The 24,142-nt window shown below is 37.7% G+C and overlaps 3 protein-coding genes across 4 annotated transcripts; 2 read left to right on the top strand and 1 right to left on the bottom strand.

The window, feature by feature from the left end:
- Nucleotides 1–235: 235 nt before the first annotated feature.
- LOC129767278 (GEL complex subunit OPTI) lies at nucleotides 236–1,379 on the top strand. The gene is made up of 4 exons (XM_055767984.1): nucleotides 236–508; nucleotides 563–666; nucleotides 722–908; nucleotides 987–1,379. Exons 1-4 carry the CDS (start codon nucleotides 401–403, stop codon nucleotides 1,020–1,022), a joined length of 435 nt encoding a protein of 144 aa, XP_055623959.1. The 5' UTR covers nucleotides 236–400; the 3' UTR covers nucleotides 1,023–1,379.
- On the bottom strand, nucleotides 1,221–2,705 carry LOC129767275 (uncharacterized). Its single transcript, XM_055767982.1, has 2 exons — nucleotides 1,670–2,705; nucleotides 1,221–1,535 (listed from the first exon to the last, which is right to left on the bottom strand). Exons 1-2 carry the CDS (start codon nucleotides 2,329–2,331, stop codon nucleotides 1,244–1,246), a joined length of 954 nt encoding a protein of 317 aa, XP_055623957.1. The 5' UTR covers nucleotides 2,332–2,705; the 3' UTR covers nucleotides 1,221–1,243.
- A 9,207-nt stretch (nucleotides 2,706–11,912) lies between these two features.
- Nucleotides 11,913–20,164, top strand: LOC129769734 (lysosome membrane protein 2). Of its 2 annotated transcripts, none has more exons than XM_055772175.1 (6): nucleotides 11,913–12,264; nucleotides 13,666–13,757; nucleotides 13,828–14,049; nucleotides 18,665–18,952; nucleotides 19,010–19,604; nucleotides 19,658–20,164. In XM_055772175.1, exons 1-6 carry the CDS (start codon nucleotides 12,054–12,056, stop codon nucleotides 19,921–19,923), a joined length of 1,674 nt encoding a protein of 557 aa, XP_055628150.1. In that variant the 5' UTR covers nucleotides 11,913–12,053; the 3' UTR covers nucleotides 19,924–20,164. The 2 variants fall into 2 exon arrangements, with proteins under 2 accessions (XP_055628150.1, XP_055628151.1); XM_055772176.1 differs by having other exon boundaries at nucleotides 11,935–12,004.
- The last annotated feature ends 3,978 nt before the right edge of the window (nucleotides 20,165–24,142 follow it).

Genomic DNA, 24,142 nt, shown 5'->3' with positions numbered 1-24,142 from the left:
ATTTGTATCGTGAAAAGTACCGTATTTTGCTATTCAAAGTATCGGTTTTCCAAACCAAAAGCTTCCATTTATGATACCTACAATTTCAGTAGTTTATAAATTTTAATTGCAATCGCAAAAAAGACTAACAAAAATTAAATGTGCGCTTGCATATCTGGCAACTCAGTCTGGAAGTCCGTGAGGTAAAACGTCAACATCATGCATCTATATGAAATGTCACGATATTGATGCTCGAAAATCAGAAAATCCGGATTTCTGCGTCGTCGGCCATGTTCAGTTGTCATTATGCTCTCAAATGTCATCATATTGTCAATAAAGTTGACCGTGTAAGGTCCGCTTTTCGTGTGCGGTTTTAATGATTTTATATTTAGCTCTTGTCGAAATTTAATCTTCGTTTTCAATGGCAACTAAAGTTAATCAAGCCGATAGGAAAGGAAAAACCAAGAATGGAGATCTGAAAAGTATATGGAATCGTGCGATTACACCTCATTCGGAATGGATTGAAAAGGTGATGATCAATTAGATCAATTATTAAATAAAATAAACCTATTATATATTTCAGGACGATTTTTTGGACGTGATCTACTGGTCACGCCAAATTGTAGGAATTTTCATCGGAATAGTAATGGGTATCATTCCTCTGAAAGGATTCATCGCAATAGCTTTGTATGGTTGATATACGAGAGCGAAGTAACGTGGAATAATATTGTTTTCCCTTCAGATTTGTAATGATCAATTGCGGCATTGTATATTTGTATTGCACAAACTTCCAAATGATTGACGAAGAAGCATTTGGAGGAATATGGGAAATTATAAAGGAAGGCTTCATGACTTCATTTGCCTGTTTCCTGGTAACGTGGATTGTTCTCTACACAGGAATACATTTCGACGATCTGTCCATGGAGAAAGTAAGCTAAGAATATAGATGAAAATTACGAAATAATAAAATAATAATATCGTATCACAAAACCAATTATCACATGTAGTTGCATCTATCATATTTTTGGGAGGCTGACTATTGAAGTTGTGTCAAGTCGTACCTCTATTTGCGAGAAACCAGAATAGCTTGATTTTGATGCACATCGTTTTTCCGCAAAACCTGCTCGAATTTGCGATTTAATAATATATAGGATATGTTCTTTTAACAGTACACTGTTTTATGTGAATTAGAATATATGTTATGTAGCTTTCAGATATGAAGTAATTCAATGATACGGTGGTGAACTTTGAAGTCGATTGTTTATTAATCATAGAAATTTTCTTCTATATAATCCTTCAGCTTGGGTGGCAGTGGAAGGTTCATGATATCTCTAGTATCTATTTGTTGTCTTATAATAAATCTGCATAAATGCTGTAGTGAGGAAACCTCATAAAATCTATTGATTGGTTTTGTTAAACGTACCGGAAATGGAGGTGTCAAGGTAGTATTTTGCTTCACAAAACCAATAATACCGTACTCTGATTTTTTCATTGTATCTTCGATTAGATCAATCATTGTCTCACATTGAGTAGGCGTCGTTAAACCAGAGAAAGACCTATAAATATATTAGAAAAAAACCAATCAACTTTAGTAGTTATTAGCCATTCATTTCGATAAAATCGAAATATTTTATAACTGTTTTCGATGGTTGATACTCTTAATAAAGCATCGAATTAGCATTCTACTCACCAATAGTTATCCTTGTAGTCTATTCTACAGTGCATCGTTATTCCAGAACTCCGGAAACTCACGGTGAATTGATATCTCTCTGTTTGTGAATCGCGCACTAGAAAAGTTCCGTTGTCTTGTCTGGCAAGACGTTTTTGAGCAGCTGCTCTGGTTAGTTTTCCCCAATACCAGCCGTATTTTAACAATTCTATCCGCATATTCTCCATCATTGTATCTAGTTTGGTATTACCATCATGAACATCCACACATAGGCTTCGCATCGTATGTAACGCAGTTGATGGAACGTCTCGGTTGAATATCACAGGTAAGTTGGTATTATTTGATGTAGAGAATCGAATAGAATTATGCCTTTCAACAGCTATATTCAAATCATGCTGATCCGTGGAACATGTAGGATTAGAGGATTGACTGTTTACTACAAGACCTGATTCGGTTGATCCTGATATTGCATCCGGGTCACATACTTTTATTTTCATTGATGTTAGTTTTTTTTGGAATTGCTTTCGTAGCGTATAAAATACACCATCGTTACGATTTGTTATTCTGTTGTTTATATCATCGTTCACATCTTCTATTCTCGACGCTCGTTTTTTTGTGAATGTCATAAACCATTTAAATTGCTGCATATTCCGTGTATTTTCACTTTGTTTTTGTTTTTGCATTTTCTTCTATTTGAAGAACTATTAGTTCTCACCTTTTATCGTGTTAAGCGAACACATCGAATATATACCATATATACCAGGGGTACGACTAAAACGTCAAATCCCTCATATTGCCAGTGTACCCAATATTGCTGCGGTTTACTGACATTTTGGTTCAATCAATTACTGTTGTTTACAACTCGGTCCGGTTATATAGTCGAATAGTGGCTAACTTTAAACTCCATGTTAAATGTGAACACCTCCATGTGAAACCGAAATATGAAAATCGCTCATGCAGTTAGAATAAAGCAGCGCATTTTTCGATTTCAATCCTCGTAAATGATATGTTGATAAACAAATGACGCCATATTGATTTTGAATTTGGGTAGCCTCAAGCCCCGGGCAAGGGGATATGATCCGCGAATCAAGATGTGCTACAAATTTAGCTGTCATTGCCAAACCTATCAAATTACTCGGCGAACTCAAGGCAAATCTATGGAACAAGGTGCGCCCATTCGCTAACTAAAAAAAAGACGGGTGGGTAATGTCGGGGACATAACCGGAGTGACGTAGGACTATACAAAAGGGACAGCTTTTGTTAAATATATATTTTAAATATATTGTTTTATTTTCTTCTCCTACGTGAATACCTACCTATCTACCTTAAAATATGGATTAGTTTACTGTTTACTCTTTATGAACATGTTGATGATTCTGAAAAGAACCTTTGGTGTTGTGTTTTTGTTATCACTCGATATTCCCATCTTGTTCGGTTAAACCTTCCTGTTTAGCTATTGCGTTTGCCACTCGCCACAGCTTTCACTGTTGGAAAATTTCTTCCCATCCAGCTTGTGACATGTTGTTCAGTAAATTACATTTAATGCGACGTGCCGGAGATACACTCAGTGTCGCATTGGAGGCTATTTTAACCTGTAATTGAACATTTCCGATGACAGTGGTACAGTGTCGACTTTCAATGTGGGGTCATAATTTGGACCCCGAACTCTATGGTCACAAAAATGTCGCATAACAGGTCCATCCAATTATCTAAATGTCGAGCTAAATATAAATTACTGTACTTTCAATCTAGAAGCAATTAAGGAATTGGTGAAAATTGAATAATCGGGAAAGTCCCCAACCTTCAATAAGCTCAGCACAACTGCCAAATTCTCATACTCATCAGATCCTGGCAAACAAATTATGAAAAAATCAATTTGTGTTTTATTATTATTTTGGATATTATTTTAGAAAGCATTGAACTGTATTTCGTAAACTCTTTTTTGAAAGGTTTAATGGCCCTGAAAAGCACCGTGGTTTATGGGGGCTGCTTTTGCCACCAAAGCAGTCTGTATAAACAGACTTTTACCTTCTTCTACCAGCTGCCGTTTTGCGATTGCGTTTGCCACTCACTGAAACTAATTGTTGCCTTGATGAGCGCCGAACCGAAGCTGCTCTGTTCTTGATGCGGGTTTTCTGATTGTCGTGAGCAGCTTTGCAAGCCAACTCGAGCACTCCGACGGCCGAAACTCTATAATCGCTGTTAGGTATACTGATGCTCCGGCACCAATCCGTTCGGCCTAGTTACCCTTGCGGAGCAATCAGTGAATGCGACAGGGAACTGGAGACCTGCACGGTTCGAGTGAGACTTTGCCTTTCCCTTAACTTGTCCTCCTTTGTTACGTCCACGATGCCGATGCCGTACAACCACACGGGTTTACGGTTTGAAAGAAAATAAGATATTTTTTTGGGGTCCGCGTGTTTTATACTCAAGCGGTACACACTCACAGGATAGAGACAAATCGGCAGACTCAGCCAGAGGGGCGAGTCCAACGAGACGAACGAATGAGCGTTAAAAGGGAGCGATGGCAAAAAAATACATTCATTACGATTTGTTCGCTCGTTGGATTCACATGCAGGCTAAAAAGGGTCCTTTTCAGGATCACAAAATTATCTTCAATCTAAAGAGTTTATTGTTTTGTTATCACTCGATATCCCCATCTTGTTCTGCTAAACCTTCCTGTTTAGCGATTTGTTGCCACTCGCCACAGCTTTCACAGTTGGAAAATTTCTTCCCATCCAGCTTTGTGACATGTTGTATAGTAAATTACATTCAATGCGACGTGCCGAAGCGCCACTCAGTGTCGCATTGGAGGCGATTTTAACCTGTAATTGAACATTTGCGATGACAGGGGTACAGTGTCGACTTTCAATGTGGGGTCATAATTTGGATCTCTATGTTTACAAAAATGTCCAACTAAATAAGTCGCATTACATGTCCGTCCAATTAGCTAAATGTCGAACTAATTGTAAATTACTGTACTTTCAATCTGGAAACAATTTAAGAATTGGTGAAAATTGAATAATCAGGAAAGTCCCCAACCATCAATAAGCTCAGAACAACTGCCAAATTCACATACTCATCAGATCCTGGCAAACAAATTATGAAAAAATCAATTTGTGTTTTATTATTATTTTGGATGTTTTAGAAAGCATTGAACTGTATTTCCTAAACTCTTTTTTGGAAGGTTTAATGGCCCTGAAAAGCGCCTTGTTTTATGGAATGGTTCCAATTTAGAAAACTTAGTACTCGTGGTTTTGAAAAAAACCATTTCGAACGCCCTCGATGCCGCCCTGTTCTGGATTTGCCACCAAAGCAGTTTGTATAAAGAAAAAACTTTTTTCTTCTACTACCTGATGCCGTTTTGCGATTGCGTTTGCCACTGGCCACTCGCTGCAACTGCCTGTTGTCTTGATGTCCACCGAACCGAATGTGTTCTGTTCCGAATGCGGGTTTTCTTATCGTCGCGAGCAGCTTTACCAGCTAACTCGATCACTTCGGCGGCCGAAACTATATAACGCCGGCTAGGTGGATTGGTGCACTGGTACTAACGCGCTCGGTCTAGCTACCCTTGCGGGGAACTCCAGATCAACACGGTTGGAGCGGGATTTTGCATTTCCCTTCACTTTTCCTCCTTTACCATGTCCAGACATGGCTGCTTGGGTTGGTTTGTTGATGTGTTGTGATGCGAACCGATGTGGTGTACGGTTTGGATGAGAATGATCGTTACGGCAGCGGAGCGGGGATTTTTAAGCTGACTGGCTAGAGAATTACGCATGGAGAGACTGCGACCAATGTTTCGTTCATTTTTTTTCTTTTTCCTTTCCAATCGTGCTTCATTCTATTTCGCTGCTGCTCTGGTTGCCCGTTTTGGTCGGTACGATTTGAGGAGCACAAAATGGACCAATCAAAAATGGGCACATAGTGCATTTGGACAATGCTTGATATTTCACAATTATTCAATTATTTATCTCAAGAAAAATGAAATGTTATTCGTTATGATAGATGCGTAGATATATTTCCTATCAATTGATGCAAAAACCTTTGCGATCTATTGAGAAATGCTCGAGTTATAAGCGTTCCAAATCTTGCATTTTTTCCTACTTGTTCAGTGCCTAGATTTCCATTTCACCCCCTATATCTTCCGGTTAGACGTAGTCCTACGTCAAAAAGAATTGTTTTTTGAAAAAAAAATTTATGTGAAATGTAATGATCATGATGATCACAAGGGTCTGAATGATAATATAAAACGTAGAACCCTAGGTTGATCACTTGAAATGTAGTATTATATCTGGCTTAAAACGCACGTAAACGTAAACGTCATATTTAACTCGAAACAATCGTTAAATTCGTGAAAATTTAAAGAAGGTAGTTTTGAAATCTTATAAATAGTATGTAGATTTTTAAGTTATTCGATTACTTAAAACACGTAGTCCTGACGCTTACTTAGCCATTTGGTTGTATATTTCCAAATATTTTACAACACAATAATCACAAAAACTCACCATTATAATATAAAATCAGCATCAAACACAATTTCAGTTTCATATTATTTCACAATTTTCGAGGAAACGTATTACTCTATTACATAGAATACATATTGAATACAGAAAAGTAAATTTTCATTCATTATTTTTTGTTCTAGAAGTGTGTTAATTTCGTCCTTAATTTCGTTTTCCAAATGGCGCAAATCATTATGGTGCCTTCAACGCAAAGACAATAAATGAAACGCTTGCAGCGTAAAACGTAATGAATATAATGAATATAGCAATGAGTATTTCATAAAGTATCAGTATATTCCACAAATTGTGCTCAATCGTCTTAATTTACTTTTGTGTATTTTTTAAATGGCTGCAGAAAACCACTTCACGTTTTGACCCACCTGGTAGTATGTTAAGTGCCTTGTTTTACACCAGCTTGAGAGTTTGGCAGTTCTCGCGAGTGACAGTGGTCGCAAATTGCATTTGCGACCCGGACATGTTTGACGCTGTCAAATCCTATGTGCTAGTATACGGATGCCCTCAGGCTGGGTAGCCTATATTCAATTGATGTCTAACCCCTGATATATACATAATGAACTGACAGATCTCGTGTGCTCGTGGACAAACAGTATGTCGATACAAGGAAGGTTGTCTCATTTTGTATCGTTTACATCGATGCGCTTACACTCTCAGAAAAAATTAGTATATATGACGATTTTTTTGATAAATATTACCAATGATAAGTCATTCTTTTCAATACGAATTATTTGTACATATTTCTCGATAACATTGGTAAACAAATGTCAAACTGGTCAGTGTAACCTAGTAAAAGCCATCGGTACAGCGTTAGTTTAACATAAGTTATACTTATGAAAGACATACAGCTGTAACACCGTTGTACTTCGAAAATTGTATGTCTGTCACCATGTATAGCGCTAGAACCATGCAAGCAAGTCGGTATCTGTACCCACCTGTTTCACCGCTGTACATGGATACAGTTGTACTGTGCGCAGCGTCATAGACGGTTAGTGGTGGATAGGATGAACAAACCGAATCAAAACACTTGGTAAACACTCTTTTCATTGACTTTCTTGAGTTAAGAACTCATATTGGAAGCTTGTTTGTTGTGTTTGATAGTTTAGACGGCAAATAAAAACCGTTTTCATTAAAATATGTGGTAAAAATTGGTCAAATTTCTGATTGGCAGTTTGACATGCTTTCTCACTGGTGAGAAATCACTAAAGTTGGATGCAGTTCAACTTCAGGTGATTAAATTCACCTGAAAAAAAATGAATATATTCCTTATATAAGTTCGCGCTAGTGTAAACGGATGATGCGATTTCTATAAATCTAGATCAACATGTCAAAAGTGCCTATCTTCTCTGATCGAATTTCTTCTTCTACATTTTTTTCATTAATAACTAAGCGTTATTAATGCATTTCTCACTGCATTTTAAGTGGCAAAAATGGCAGAAGCGTTAACGGCGGCAATGGCGACAGCGGCAACGAGTTTTAATTTTGTTGCACTCAAACACTAAGAGCCTCCGCAGACTGCAGACATTTAATCGTTCGATAGTTCTGGACGGTTTGTATTAGTGCAAACACCGACCCACCTGAATCGATGCATTGTGCGCGTATGCTTATCTCTCCATACTGATCAAGAAACCGATCAAATTGGATTGGATTATAATTAATAATAATCAAATTGGGTAATAAAAAGGATATTATCATCAACAACGATCAGTTTTTATATGGACTAATGGACAACCGCAACCCATCGCTTTCGTGTAATCGATCTAGCACACAGTGATGATACTTATGCCAAAATGCATGTGGATGTCGAGAAAAGTGCATTGGCAAAATGAGGACAAACATTTCGGCATCGTGAGAACAAAAATTAATCCATGGACGCTTTCCAGAGCCACCAAAACTTTTCACGGAATAGTTATTAGACGTTATTATGTAACCCCCGGCTACACGCGACAGGAGACTCTTTAACACTTTCATCGCCCAGAGCGATTCGGTCGAGTTTCTTGCAGGGCCCAAATTCAACTGTCGGTGTGCAAGAAGAATAAGCAAGCAACGATAATAATGGATTCGGGTTCGATTCAGGATTTCTTTTCTGTTGAATCCGAATGAAATCAACCGAAATCAAAAATAATGTTTCAGCCAATTTTACAGTGTTGCCAATGATTATAAAAAAATGAAATTAAACAGAATGCACTTGCTCCTATATACTACACTGGAGAAATAGTTTAGTAAAAGCAGCTACCAAATCTTTAGTAGCCAAAACATTGGTAAAATATACATATTTTTTGTAAATATTACCAAAATCGCGTAAAAGTGGTGTCAGATGCAATGAACGTTCTTACCAAGGATTTGTAAATGTTACTTCATACCATTAGTAACCTTGTTTTTTTCGTTATACCTAACATCTGTGAAACGCGCAGTTTGCAATTGCCATTTCTCTTTTGGAGACGAAGATATTCGGAGGTGAGCATTTTATTGATGTTATGTTTCATTACATGTATACATATTTAATATTATTAACATATGTTTTTCCTTTGTTCATGGGGACACGAGAAAACAAAATACGGATGAAACGTGCTGTGCTACCGACACTCTGTTAATCAGCTATCCCCGTCCCTAAATAATGCAAACCAGAGCGATGCAGCAGGAAGAGGAACGGGTACTTTTTCGAGTACTCGAGACTTTGGAAATGCATATGAAATTGATGTGGTTGAGGCTGCGATAGTAATTTTCCCCTTATACGCTGCTCATAGAATAATTGATGTTATTAAGTACTATTATTATTATTCACAATGATAATTTTTATATTGTAGAATAATTGATATGTAATTAGTATTATGTATTCTATGTATGTGGAGTTAAATGTAATCAAATACATTTTTTGAATTAAAAATAATTATTAAAAAATATTTTCATAATCCCTGATAGGTAATCATCACAAATAAGAAGCAACATTTTTACTGATATTGCACCAATGTTGATATTGCAACAAATCGCAGTTTGTTTGACATTTTTTCCTACCATTTTTCTTTCGTAACATGTACCAATGATTGGTAGGGTAGAAAATGACTAGAGAATTAGTAACATGTACCAAAAAATTCGTCATATTTACTAAATTTTCCTCTCAGTGTATATTCGAAGACGATGATTAACTACAATTTTTTTTTGAGAATGTGGAATATTATGTTCAATCAATTGCGAAAATTCTGTGAGTATATCATACCAAGAACATATGTCACTTTTCTTGGTAAATAATCGTCATAAACTATATCACATTTGGCAACTCCGACTTTTCACGTGATTCATTTTCATTGTTCTTTGCGCTTTGTAGTAAAAAAACCTGAAAGAAGAATCAAGTTGCAAGTTTTTTCTGAGAATGAGAATAATAATTGCGCAACTCGGATAGGCGCACATGTTTTTTTTTCCATCCTCAAAATGTTCACCGGACGGCGTAATAGTAAATCTAGAAGCGAGCACAACTCTACAGATAAACATGCATACATACTAGGTCATGCTAAATAAAACCGTTTAAAAGTATAGTATAAAAAACTATATTTTTATGTTTTTGATTTTTTGATTATTCTACATATCCCATTCTTACATTTAAGTGCCTATTCTATCAAATTCCGTTTGAAAATCATATTCAAATTGAACGAGAAAAGTGTCACCCATATCTGGGTGACGGGGCCTCCCAGGAAATACACCCGTCACCCAGATCTGGGTGACGGGGCGTTCAAAGTGTTAAGTCGTGCAGCCTTTCGTCTTATGTTGGGACCAAGGGAACTCTGGTAAGCAGGAACACAAAATAAGAACAAATGCCCACTAGTCGCCAACGACACACGATTATTTAAAATCCGAATCTCATCCACGGTGGCTCAAAGGCAACTATGCTTGTAATTTTGGTCACTGTCTGCGAACGAGGCCTTGCGGTTCCGGTCGAACCCGAGTGACGAACAACAGGCGGAAATGTTCTTAAAACTGGGTATATTTGAAACAATCGTATTTATTCGTTGGGTTTGATTTGTGGGAATTGTGTGAGTGGTTTATTTGATGAGTACACGGTACTTGCTGTTTCTGGGGTTGGTTTCGAGGTTCTTAGCGCGGGTAATTATTATACGGTGAACGCTGGGCAGTATTTGGGTAAAGTTGCACCGTATGCGATCGTCCCTCGTCAGGGCCTTCTTCCTGCACGATCTGCATCAGTTTCTCCATGCGGGCCTGTAGAAAAGAGCCAAGACAAAAAGGCCCGTTGGTCGGACCTGACCATTAGCATATGTGTATCACCGTTTTTGGGATTTCCTTTTTGACGTGTTTGGTTTATGTAAACTATATTTCCGTTGTTCCTTTGTATTGGTTCGAAACTTTTATTAAAACTGTAGATTAAGGTTAGGTTAAGTTTTAAATATCTGTTTTTAGCATACTGACCGGTTTCTTTTAAATATATTTTTATTATATATATTATTATTTATATTTTTAATCCTACAATTAATCAACACTAAATTATTTTAATTATAACATATAACAGTTAGAAATTACTTTTCACGACGCGCACTACAATTCTCGGAGACAGTCGACGACAGGATGAACGAGCACAGGACATGCCGAGAACAAATCTGAATGTCGTGAGATCGAACACACAAATGTCCTATCGGGTTGGAAAAATGTGTGAGTTATTCAACTCCTGGACGCACAACTAGCGAATAGTTGAGTATCAGGTGAAACCTATTTGTGGCAGAGCTACAACTCTAATTAGTGACCGAAGGTTACAATTACAAGTTATTACAATACGATGCATTATAAAGTGATATACGAAATAATAAAACTTCACGCAGAAGAAAATATATTTAAAAAATATCAATGACTGGCCCCTTTATTTAGTCCTAAATTACGCTGGTAATGAATCCGACATTAACCACCCGTCTTTTTTTAAATAACGGCATGTCTTTTATCACAGGTAACAGATACATTCGATTAATATAGCTTGTTTTGATGAGCAGACTATCAGCAATCGAAATAGCCTAGTTTGGAATTTTTCGTCGTCCGAAAGAAAATTTTTCATTTCCAGTACAGGTTCTAAATCTATCTTTTAATTTTTTGAAGCAGGCAAAATGCCACCAAAACGCTAGAATGATGGGAGCAAAACATAGGTCACCAGACAATCAAATTGTCAGTGTAGTGACACCTTTCATTTGGTACTACTAAAATTTCGGTATGTGGAGCCGTTCCCGAGATCCAAGCGGGGATCGATTCAGGATCACCGGTCGGATTGGGACTGCCTTCCCCTACGCTTATCATGAATTGCGAATCGATTCAACAAAATGTATCTCCATCTTCTATGAAAAGCGATACAGAGCATCCCAGTCGTTGATTGTTAGTATTCAATGCATTTTCACTAATTAACCTATAGATAATGTTTGTGCTTCTAGAGAAAATGAAGAAAATGACAAACTAATCGGATCAGAGATTGACTCGATTCGGGATTATAATAATGCAATTTGAGATAATGTCCATGAGCCAGTGACGTTGAAAACGTTCGATATAAATTTAAAAAGAGGTTAATCCCTTCATTCATCGTTCGGTTCGAATTGGTGTGATTATCAATACAGCAAACTCACGAACTTCTTCTAGCAATACTATTAATTAAATTTCGTCGCGTTATCAGTAGAATTTTCCAACACAAACGAAGCTGTACAGCAATGATAAGATGGCTTCAAACGAGTATATGCTTGTTGTAAAGATCTTCCTGGAACATCGATGGAATTAGTTGCTACTCAATACTGTTCGAAGTTGGTCGGGATTCCATGCATTAAAAGTTGCTTTCACATCATTTTGAATCGCAAATACAGTTAAGATATAGTTTGACGATCATAGGGCCACAATAGTAGATTTCAGCAATGACGGAACTGAAATCGTGTGTAGATCAACGCCTACAACATGGCAATAGCTTCCGTGCCCAACAGTCTCTGAAAAGTAGTCTTCAGTCAAATGCGAATAAGCCCTTGAAGAAACAGAAAAGTGCTTTGGATAACATTGCTTTTCATTTAGGAATAGCAAAAACGGATAGTGATAATGTTGACAATAGGAATCTTTACATAACTTTGTTGTGTAAGTTTTAAATATTCAAATTTCTACAGTGGTTCCACGTGCTTTATTCCTTAGTTTTGTTTGTGTCTCGCAAAATGATGGGGAATGGTTTAGATTGAAATTATAAATAATGGTGATAACTGTAAGTTCATTTCATTTCAAATGAAATCGAAAGAACATGTGGAACAGCGAGGAACATGTGCATATTGGTTTCTATCGAAATCATATGTTTGTTTACTAGTGTTCAGTGTTATGACCTTTTCTTATCAGTTGTTACAATCCGCGAGGCGCATGATGTTGACACGCATATTCGGTGAAAGTATGAAATGGGCTTCATACCACACTTGTCGTTGCTCGGAGTGATGTGTATTGGTACCTTACACATACTTGAACAGCAATCGCACGAGGATCGGATAATTTAATCTGATTTCTATTTCGGTAGAGCGATGCTGCGAGGACCTAAATAGAAGTTTATTTGTAGCGGCATTTGTAACATTAGAAGAACTACGAGAATTGTGATATCTGAAGGTTCGCTTTGGTCATAGTGCCATTGGATCAATGTTATAGAACATGTGCTTGAGTTTCTATCCAAAACCTCCGATTACGGCGAAGTCAAGTCAAGTTTTTAAAAAAAAACTCTGAAGTGTCCATCAACACCATGTAGAATATTTTGAAGTTGTACCGAAACGAATTCACTGTGTGTTATTCTCGCGGAACTCAACTGTTCAGCCTCCCAAAAACGGAAGAAAACGTTCTCATACGGTGGTAAAAAAATCAATAAAAAACGGTCACAACCCAATAGAGCATGATATTTATTTTCAGATTTCTAGTTTGTACCTGACCAAACATGCTTACATATTTACATAATTGTTCCAAAATTTCCAAGTGAACCTAAAAAAATTTACTGCCCGAACCTACAAATGCTAATCCTCAAAAAACACATGAGAAGGAACATTGCAAAAATTGTCAATAGCAATAAATAATAGTTATCTACAAAGTTATATCTCTTAACTTATACTAAAGTCAAGGGCCTTGTCTTAAGAGGCCCGTTCATTATTTAATTCTTTGATTATCAATACTCTTTCAAATCTGCACCGCAAGTGACGTGAGATAGTCGAAATCACTCACCTGATTCTGGAAGTCATCTTACTTTATAGCTCCAATTTTATACCCAAGCCGATAACGACAGAGACTTCAAATCTCATCTAGTGACAAATTATAGTCAGGCCATTCGCATTTGTGAATACTATGATTTGGGTAATCTAACGTCATTCGCCGTGCAAAAAAGAAAAAAAATTGGCAATTGCTCTTCCTTATTTAACTGTGCTATGTATTGAGCTAGGTTCACTGAATGATAGTACAATACCAATAATTAAATGCTAACTCATAATGATAGTCTTGTTATAACTTGTTTTGTTTCAGTATGTAGTATACTAGTGATAGCATTCATGGCAAGTGTGATGGGATTTTTTGTGATGTGGTTTACTGATATTTACGATAATTCTTTACTGGAGGTACGATGGGGTGAATCTTATATTATAATATTGGAATGAAGAATTAACCTGTGCTTTTTTTTTTAAACAGAACCTCAAATTAAGGTATAACACAACAGCTGCAGAATGGTGGGAAAAACCTCCAGTAAATCCTCTACTGAGAGTTCACGTGTTTAATTATACCAACATAGATGAATTCATGAAGGGTCAGGCGAAAAAACTACATGTGGTGGATTTAGGGCCATATGTTTACCACGAAACAGCCGAAAAGGTTAACATAACCTTCAATAATGATGGTACCATAACGTATAAAGTAAGTATGCATCGAATGTATTATTTTAGTTTTACTTCTTGATGTAAGAGATATTAGCAGTTGTTCTTGTATTCTATTTATTCTTTTCGAATTGTTTTCCTATCTACTCTGATAACTTTTGTTATTGGTATACATCCGACAATCTGTTCTTTAATCCTGCATTCATTTATATTCAGTGCAACTGGTGTAATTTTTTCGGTATCAATTTAAAAACAACTCTTCTACACGATGAGTCCCGTGACACGTGACACCGTGGCACACATTTTCCGTCTGGTTCGCGCCGGTTTCATAGAACCGACAGCGGATTTTCGAGGGGGTCGGCACTGGGTACGACAGTAACAAAGCTAGAAAATGATTTTCAGAAATGTTCACTACCAGGTCCCAGGGACCGACGAGGGCGTGATAAATAGTTTTTTGTCAGTCCCCTACCTCGGTCGGGGCTGAACATGTTTTTTTTATTAGTATATATCAACATGTTTCCTTAATTCGAGGGGTAATAAAGTAGGAAACCGATTTCTTACGGTCGACTCGAGTTCAGAAGAGTGACATACTTACTTCAGGAAAAGGATGGGATATAAAGAGATTGTAATGTTGATGATCACACCCAATTCCTAAACCCATTCTTATATCTATTACTAGCTGACCTGGCAAACTTCGTCCCGCCCAAAATTTATTGAGATTAAGCCATAGTTAATATTGGATCGTTATTTTCAAAAATGTATAAATCTGTATGAAAACAAAAATAAATCTGTACTCTGTATTTGCAGATCCTTGGTTTCAAAAAGTCTGAAAAATCTGTATAAATACAGATTATTATGTAAATATGGTAACCCTGGTCGATACGTGTTATGAATTCTCTCCATTTGCCGATAATAGGCATTAATCAGTTGGCAAAATCAATGAAGGGATGATCTCGGAAGATGGTTTTACTCCTTTATCCCCAAAATTCAATCAATTCGGGCTTAATCACGTTTTTATCGTGTCGGTCTTGCTACTAACAATTTATGTCATTGTGGTCCAGGATGTCATAATATCGAGCATGTTGTTTGTTTATGTAAAAAAACAACTAATGAATTTAACTGGCTGCTGATTTAGAAGTTCGAAATGGAACACAAATTTCTGCATAACTCGAGAACTAATCAGGCAAACGGAAACAAATTTGGCATGAGGAGGTTTTCGGGGTAATGAATCGTTTCTATGGTGGTTTGATACTCCTCCCCCTCTGGAAGGGGGAGGGGCCCATAAAAATATTACACATATTTCAACCAACCATATTCCAACTAAACATGACAATTGAAACTTTTTGGGAAAACTCTGAAGGAAAACTTTAATTCCCATATGTTCTACAATTGCATCGTAATAAGCGTTGTTAGAAATTGATCTTTGTTCGAAAGTGTAAATGGATTTTCAGGTGATAAAACGCACTCCTGTATTTTCTATCTATATGAATAAAAATAAATCGTCAAATGTGTTGATAAGCGCAAAACTCGACAAAAGAATCGACTGATTTGGGCGGGACGAAGATCGCTGGATCCGCTAGCGTATGATAAAAAAAAATCAAGAATTAACACACAAACTAAAAACCATCCGGTCGGATTTGAAATTAGCACAATGTTGCATTCTGTAATCTGATCGAGTCAAATTCAATCGGGTTATGCAATTAAGGCAATCTTTTCACACAATTCGACACTGACGACATTGAGCTTCATGATGTATTTCTGTGAAGCGAAAAAGGTAATGGATTTTCAGGTGGAATGAACACTCTTTTAAATGAGCACACTTTGGTATGAGCAATTCGTGTAAGTAGCATCCATCGTATATGGATGCGTGAGAAGATGGATGTATGTGTGCAGCTACGCTTGAAAGCAGAATAAAGAAAGAAAAAGCATGCATATCATTAGCAGTCAAATTAGCCGGAATTAAAGGATGGTTATGACCACGAATTATAGAATGAAAATCGCATAATTTCACCGCTTTTCTGTATACGTTCGACAGAAAGAGAGAACGAACATTTAAACGTTCAACTGATGGTCGTGTTTGCGACTGTGCATTTATTTATGATGTGACTGTTGGAGCCGAGCAATGCATTTTTGGTCACGTTCACAGTACATATTGAGCCGTAACTCTCGCGCAAACTGTCGACCGTTTACAACACTGGTTATATGTGATAGAGTGATACATATTCAGCAAGTGGGGAAATTATGTACAGAAATTGTGTTTAATAATGATTATATATTATAATGATGAAATTTAGCGGAAATACTATGAAATTAAACGAAAATAAGTTGAGTAAATGTCAGCACGACGTGCTATTCAACTAACATCAAGTAAGCATTTTCATTCAAATTTGATAATTTAAAACTGTCTTCATAAGTACGAATGGATTATTTAAACGTTTATTTTGCGTTAAATCAATGTTGCTAGTTTTACATATGTCGATTGGTTTTGAATCTCGAATGGATTGCAGAATGCAAAAGTCGATCTCGATCGTATTACGAATTTCAAATCCGATCGGATTCCGGAATACGGGTAATTTTCAGTCCTATTTTGTATTCCGACGGATTTCCATTACGTTCGAAACCGTTATTAGGTTCGAGTTATAATTTGGCATTCTCTATTGCGAACGTTTTGTCCATTTAATATTCGAAGAAAAACAGATCGAACGAAATGCAAAAATAACTCGAACGGAATACAGAATGGAATTCTTTCAAGTCGTTCGAAATATTTCGAATCGACCAAAACACAGAATAGGGGGGTCTTCCTAGCCACTTGGTTACGCGTTCGCTTACCAAGCGATCGATCGTGAGTTCAAACTCAGGGCCCTCAATTGACCATCTTTGTGTTGTTATAGAATAACTACGTCCACGCAACCATCATCAGCGATGGAAATCGATCCACGGTGGAACAAAGATCGATTCATCCATACAACTGCTCTGCTCTGCAAGAAACATCGGGCTACTGTTCTATAAATAACCCAACAATGATCAATATCAACTGTCTCCGCTGTCCGGTCTGCTGAACAATGGAAGAACAGAAAGAATACCCTTACGCCTAAATGGCTACTACTGTGTAATTTACAGTTTATAGAAACATAAACATATGTACATGTACACGATTAAACCCGGCTCTGTTACAGCTAAAATGCTAATGAGCCTAATAAATAAATGAATGGGATAAAAAAAAAACACAGAATAATGGTGTTTTCCGTAAAAAAACTTTCTGAGAATTCAAATTGCATTTTCCTCGTGGAGAAAAAGTTGTCAACATTCAAACGAATAAATAAAGCTCTTGGTGACAAATATATCCCTTTTTGCGGTACCTGAAAGATAATGACACGGTTACATTCAGTAAATTCGGTTTGAATAATGTCGGAAACGGGGATAATTGGATAGGTCCATTGCGATGAAACGCATTTTCAGGCACTTTTGCTTGTATATTTTTGGGTTCACAGTCCTTCTGGAACAAGAAAAAAAGTAAATCAATAAATAAACAAACATATTGGTTTTTTCTTCGCAACTACAAAATATTTGCCATATAAATTTTTTTAGCGAGAAACAAATAGAATTTACTTTAGTTGTCTTATAGAATATTCGACAAGGAAGTTGTGCAAAAATCTTATTTACGTAATTTTACGTACTTTCCGACTTTTATGAGTAGATATGCTTGGTATTTTGTATGAACCTTGCTGTACAACTTTCGAGCATATTGTAGAGCTACAAGTTGGTAGAATTCGGGAGCCCTTGGATACAAGTTATTTACACTAGGATTGGGCGATCTTGGATCGAGGTTAAGAAGATCGATCTGTTTCTTTCCGATTTCCGATTTTTTGGATCGATTCTTTGTACTCCGAAAAATCGCAAAAATCGATCTTTCCGATCTTTTTGATAGTAGAAATTTTTTTGTAAATTTTCAGTGAACATTGATTTTAATCTCACCAAAAACACCTCACAAATTTCATAAGCATTGGGTCCATTTTAGGTTTTCAAATTAGAGGACGTAAATTTAGGAGAGCAGTTTTCCAAATTCAGTCTTTACAAAACAAGGGGTCACAAATTATATTTATGGTGACATCAGGTCCAGCGGGAGGATAGAACTGGGACTACTACCAAGATTTTGACATAATCCCAGACTAATGGCACGGTTGGATTTTATGGGATTATTGTCAGCGTAGTTCTGGATGAATATCAATTGTTGAATTTCAGATAATAATTTTGAATTAATTTATTTAAATGACATTGAAATGATTATTGCCTAACGGTACAAGATAAATTCCGTGGAAAATAAAATTTTTATGAGTTTTAATTTTTTTATGACTCTCATGCTGAGAATAAAAAAATGCCTCTAATGTTTGAATAGAGATGTGAAAAACTTATATAGAACAAGTAATAAATTGAAAAAAAAATCATTCGAATTTTCAAAGATCGATTCAGCAAAGATCGATTCTTTGGTACCGATTTAATCAGTGAATCGATCCCTATGCCATATAGAAAATCCGCAAGGATCGATCTATTTCTAAAGATCGCCCAATCCTAATTTAAACACATAAATGTTCATATTAACACAACCTAAATATCCTCGTGTAGTTAAATGTAAATAATCTATCTATAACTTCCAGGAAAAAAGGTCTTACCAATTTCTAGCCAACCAATCGAATGGTATGCAGTACGATAGAGTGCTTGTTCCTAATATACCGATGCTGACAGCAGTTGCCGGTTACTACAGTGAATCGTTTTACAAAAAGATGCTGCTCAATACGGCTATAACAAGCGTAGGTGCAAAAGCGTTCAAGATTCTTCCGGTGGATTCTTTTCTCTGGGGCTATGAAGACGAATTATTGAATTTAGCAAAAAAGTTTTCATTCAACAGTGAAATCTCATTTGAAAAGTTTGGTATCTTAATGACGGTTGGTGTTGGTTTGATATACTCGTAAGCAAAAAAATATGCTTTTTGATTATTCCAGCGAAATGGCACTAGCTCTGAGACATTTACGATATATTCGGGAGAATCGGATTTGAGACAGTTGAGTATAATCAAAGAAATGAACGGTAAATCATCAATGGACATGTGGACAACTGATGAGTGCAATCGTTTGGATGGTACTGATGGGTCACAATTCCCACCTCACTTAATGGATAAGCGGCAAACGTTGTACGTTTTCATCAAGTCTCTCTGCCGTAAATTTCCCCTCCGGTACGAGAAGGAAGTAACGCTTTTTGATGGTATCCCAGCTTGGCGATATAAAGCTCCAACTGACGTATTTGCTCATCCAGATGTAAATGCAGACAATCAGTGCTTCTGTCATTTGGGCTCAGCGTCATGTCCCCCAAGTGGGCTTCTTAATGCCACTTTGTGTTCATACGGTGCTCCAATCTATGCTTCATTTCCTCACTTCTACACCGGTGACAGTAAATTACTAGAAACTGTCAGTGGATTGAATCCTCAGAAAGAGAAGCACGAAACATTTGCCGATATTCATCCGAGATTAGCATTCCCCATAGATGGTGCATCGCGGTTTCAAATCAATGTTCAAGTTAGAAAAACGTCTTACATTACAGGTAACATATGTTTCAAATAAAAAATGAATGATATTAACATTAAATTTTTTAAGGTATGGAGCCGTTCGAAGAAGACCAAATATTACCAGTTGTATGGCTGGAAGTAGTGCCTGGCGAAATTTCAGATGAATTACGTAATATGATATACCACAGCACCTTTAGCGCGAATGCTATTCAACTCTCGTTTAAATATGGATCGCTATTAATTTGTGTAACAACTTTCAGTCTTTTAGCGATGACTTGCTATTTTCGTAGGAAAAACGGTTCAGACATCAATGAGGATCGACAGCTCTCAAAGATAGATCAGGTTGATACATGAATTTATAAACACAATAAACACGGAACAACCCGAATCAAATTTGTACAAAACATACTCTCTAGAGCAGATAAAATTGACAAATAAATTAATCGAAACGTGAATTTATATGACCCAAAAATAAAAATGATCAAATATGTACTCAAAAATATAGGCAACTAATGTGTAATGATGCTATCGAAAGACGAAGAACACACAGGGAAAATAAATTTTTAGTAATGATATAATCATTAATCACTGTGAATACGTTTATTCATATGAATTTCAAGAGACTTGTAGAAACCCTTTTAGAAACTAGGAAGCTTTACTATCCTAAATTGTGGATATATGGACATTAAAATAAGAAAAAAAGCTATTTTTTTTTTATCCAAAATATATATTTTTATTAAGGCTCATATGGCGTCAACCTGACGGGGCCGGGAGTTCAATATTTCGACAATGTTTGCCTTATAACTATGTTAGTAATATGTAACCGATTACTCGCGGTTGGCTCGAGGTTAGTATTACAAGTGTTTTCGTAATTGTGATGTTGCTGTCTTCAATGATCTGTGCCTGTGCCCGACACGGGATACTTCCTATTGGGATGCAGCTGACCATTAATCAGCAACGCCCCCCTAGTCTGTACCCCATATCTAGCGTGGTGCGTCTTCTCGAGGAATCCAGGATAGAATGGTCACTAGCCGGCGCAATTACAGCTCGTGTAGAGTTGTCATGAGCGGTACAACCTTTGGCTTTTGTTGAATCATCAGTGGACTGCACAACCTTTGGCCCGTTTATCTGTAAAGAGTGTGTGTATGTATTGCCGCGACTAAGTAAAAGTTTATAGATCGGATAGGAGGGATACGAAACAGGGACACAACGAAGGAAACATCATTAAACGTTGACATCGGCGTTTCTGAGGAACAGGTATAGATGAAGCAGAAGATCAGGATCACGGCTACCTAAGATATCCCGGACGGGGATATCCGATTGTCTGCCTTTTGCTCTCAGTGCTCTAGAGAGCTGAGAGCGAGCAGCATGGAACCGGATACACGACCAGACAATATGCTCGATGTCGTGGTAGCCATCGCCACAATCACAAAGATTGTTTGCTGCGAGCCCAATGCGATAGAGATGCGCGTTTAGGTTGTAGTGATTGGACATAAGCCGAGATATCACGCGAATGAAATCACGATCGACATTCAATCCCTTAAACCAAGCTTTCGTCGAAACCTTAAGGATAATCGTGTGTAACCAACGACCGAACTCATCTTCACTCCACATGCGCTGCCAACTAACGAGTGTGTCCTGACGAGGAATGTGAAAAAATTCGTTATAAGCAATTTGCCTTTCAAAAAGTGTGCCTTCTGAAGCGCCCACCTTAGCTAGCGAGTCCGCTTTCTCATTCCCCGGAATCGATCAATGAGAGGGAACCCATGCTAAGGTAATCTTGAATAATTTTTCGATCAAAACACTCAAAAGATGTCTTATTCTTGTTAGGAAATAAGATGAGCGTTTATCAACTTTCATTGAGCGGATTGCCTCTATTGAGCTGAGACTGTCTGAAAAAATAAAATAATGGTCGATGGGCAATGTTTCAATGATCCCTGAAGCGTAGTATATCGCACCCAGTTCAGCGACATACACGGAACAAGGATCTTTGAGTTTGAAAGAGGCACTGGAATTTTCATTGAAGACCGAAGCCAGTGGACCCGTTTATGCATGAACCGTCAGTAAAGAACATTTTATCAGATCTAACTTTCCCATATTCTGCCGAAAATATCTCCGGAATATAATCGGAGCGTAGATGATCTGGGATTCCATGGATCTTTTGTCGCATGGACAGATCAAAATTGACAGAGGAATTGCAAAAGTATGGGAAGCAAACTTGGTTGGAGATGCCCGGTGAAGGGTGCACTTCATGGGTAAGGTACTCATGGTATAAAGACATACTTGACAGTGACAACTTGACTGAGGAGTCAGTTGGAGTAGATTTTCGAAGTTATCAATCACCAATGGATTCATGATCTTGCAACGGATGAGAAATCTGTAGGATAATTCTGTGAACCGAAGAGTAAGCGGGGGTACTCCTGCCAAAACTTCGAGACTCATCGTATGTGTCGAATGCAAACACCCCATGACTATACGCAAGCAACGATATTGTATTCTCTCCAGCTTGAGAATATGTATCCTGGCAGCTGATCGGAAGCAAAAACTGCCATATTCTAACACTGATAATATCGTTGTTTTGTACAACTGAATGAGGTCTCCTGGATGGGCGCCCCACCATGTTCCGGTTATTGTTTGGAGAAAATTGATTCTTTGCTGGCATTTCTGTTTCAAATACGCAATGTGTATTCCCCAGGTACATTTAGAGTCAAAATATACTCCAAGGTATTTGAAAAACATCGAGTGCCTGATCGCTTTGCCGGATAGGTGAAGCTGGGATTGGGCGGGTTCGTGCTTCCTAGAAAAAACGACCATTTCGGTTTTCTCCGTAGAGAATTCGATACCCAGCTTGAGAGCCCACGTGAACAGGTTGTTCAGGGTATCTTGCAAGGATTTTTGCAGAACGGCGGGATTAGTACCCGTGATGGAAATAACTCCATCGTCTGCAAGTTGTCTCAACGTGCAATCTCTAGTTAGACAATCATCTATATCATTGACGTAAAAACTGTACAAGAGGGGGCTTAGGCAGGAGCCTTGTGGCAGGCCCATAAAACTGTATCGAGAAGATTTCAAGCTGCCATGATTGAAAAACATGTGCTTTTCTGAGAGTAAATTGTACAGAAAATTATTCAGAATTGGCGAAAGTCCACGATTATGAAGTTTCTCTGAGAGAATTTCCATGGAAACTGAATAAAATGCCCCTTTGATATCGAGAAAAACGGAAGCCATTTGTTCTTTGCGAGCAAATGCGATTTGGATTTCAGAAGATAGCAGCGCGAGACAATCGTTCGTCCCTTTACCTCGGCGGAAGCCAAACTGCGTATTTGACAGCAAATTGTTCGTTTCCCACTTGTCCAAACGAAGTAGAATCATTTTCTCTAACAATTTACGAATACAGGATAACATTGCAATCGGCCTATACGAATTGTGATCGCAAGCCGTCTTGTTGGGTTTTCGTATGGCTATCATTCTCACTTGTCTCCAGTCATGCGGGACTATATTCAGCTCCAGAAACTTGTTGAACAAGTTCAGCAAACGCTGTTTTGCCAAATCGGGAAGATTCTTCAATAAGTTGAATTTAATCTTGTCCGACCCCGGAACTGAATTGTTACATGAGAGAAGTGCAATTGAGAATTCTACCATCGAAAAATTCTCATAATCGCCTTGGAGCGGAATGTCGCGTTTTGTGCAGGAACGGAATCGGGACAAACCTTTCTTGCAAATTTGAAAATCCAACGGTCAGAGTATTCCTCACTTTCATTTGTATGGTTCCAGCCACGCATTCTCCTAGCCGTATTCCAAAGAGTGCTCATAGCTGTCTCCCTTGACAAACCATTGACGAACTTCCGCCAATATCCACGCTTTTTTGCTTTAATCAGACCTTTTAGTTTGACTTCTAGAGCTTGGTACTTTCGAAACCATTCCACTAATCCTGTTTTCCTGAATTTTTTGAAAGCGGATGATTTTTCAAGGTAGACCTTTGAACACTCCTTGTCCCACCAAAGTGATGGAGGACGACGTCGGAAAGTGGTAGCAGGAACACGTTTCTTTTGAGCTTGAAGTGCGCTTTCGTAAATCAAACTCGATATAAAGTTATACTCTTCGAGTGGAGGAAGTTCATGCATTGAAACAAGTGCTTCAGATATTATTTCTGCAAATTTTCTCCAGTCAATATTTTTCGTGAGGTCATACGCAATATCGACTGACTCACGAGAACCTGATTCATTGGCGATCGATAAAATTATTGGCAGGTGATCACTACCGTGGGGATCTTGGATTACCTTCCACGTGCAATCCAGGGATAATGAAGAAGAGCAGTGTGATATGTCTAGCATACTTGCCCGTGCAGGAGGGTTGGCTATCCTAGTTGCTTCCCCTGTATTTAAAACTGTCATGTTGAAGTTGTCGCACAGATCATAAATCAACGTGGCACGGCTGTCATCATAGTGTGACCCCCATGCTGTTCCATGGGAGTTGAGGTCACCTAAGATTAGCCGCGGCTCCGGCAATGCCGCGATGATATCAAAAAACTGATGGCGGCCGACCATGGTTCTTGGAGGAATATATATCGAGG

Source organism: Toxorhynchites rutilus, chromosome 2 (assembly GCF_029784135.1).
Source record: "Toxorhynchites rutilus septentrionalis strain SRP chromosome 2, ASM2978413v1, whole genome shotgun sequence".
NCBI lineage: Eukaryota > Metazoa > Arthropoda > Insecta > Diptera > Culicidae > Toxorhynchites > Toxorhynchites rutilus.
The sequence above is the reverse complement of the archived record's forward strand: the minus strand, read 5'-3'. Positions and strand labels throughout refer to the sequence as shown.

Bases quoted from the DNA above. Each gene is read 5' to 3' on its own strand.
- LOC129767278 (XM_055767984.1), top strand. From the start codon at position 401: ATGGCAACTAAAGTTAATCAAGCCGATAGGAAAGGAAAAACCAAGAAT. The intron at 509-562 runs GTGATGATCAAT...TATATATTTCAG, and splicing joins ATTCGGAATGGATTGAAAAG to GACGATTTTTTGGACGTGAT. The intron at 909-986 runs GTAAGCTAAGAA...TATCACATGTAG, and splicing joins ACGATCTGTCCATGGAGAAA to TTGCATCTATCATATTTTTG.
- LOC129769734 (XM_055772175.1), top strand. From the start codon at position 12,054: ATGACGGAACTGAAATCGTGTGTAGATCAACGCCTACAACATGGCAAT. The intron at 12,265-13,665 runs GTAAGTTTTAAA...GTTTTGTTTCAG, and splicing joins TCTTTACATAACTTTGTTGT to TATGTAGTATACTAGTGATA. The intron at 14,050-18,664 runs GTAAGTATGCAT...TATAACTTCCAG, and splicing joins ATGGTACCATAACGTATAAA to GAAAAAAGGTCTTACCAATT.
- LOC129767275 (XM_055767982.1), bottom strand. From the start codon at position 2,331: ATGCAAAAACAAAAACAAAGTGAAAATACACGGAATATGCAGCAATTT. The intron at 1,536-1,669 runs GTGAGTAGAATG...ATATATTTATAG, and splicing joins GACTACAAGGATAACTATTG to GTCTTTCTCTGGTTTAACGA.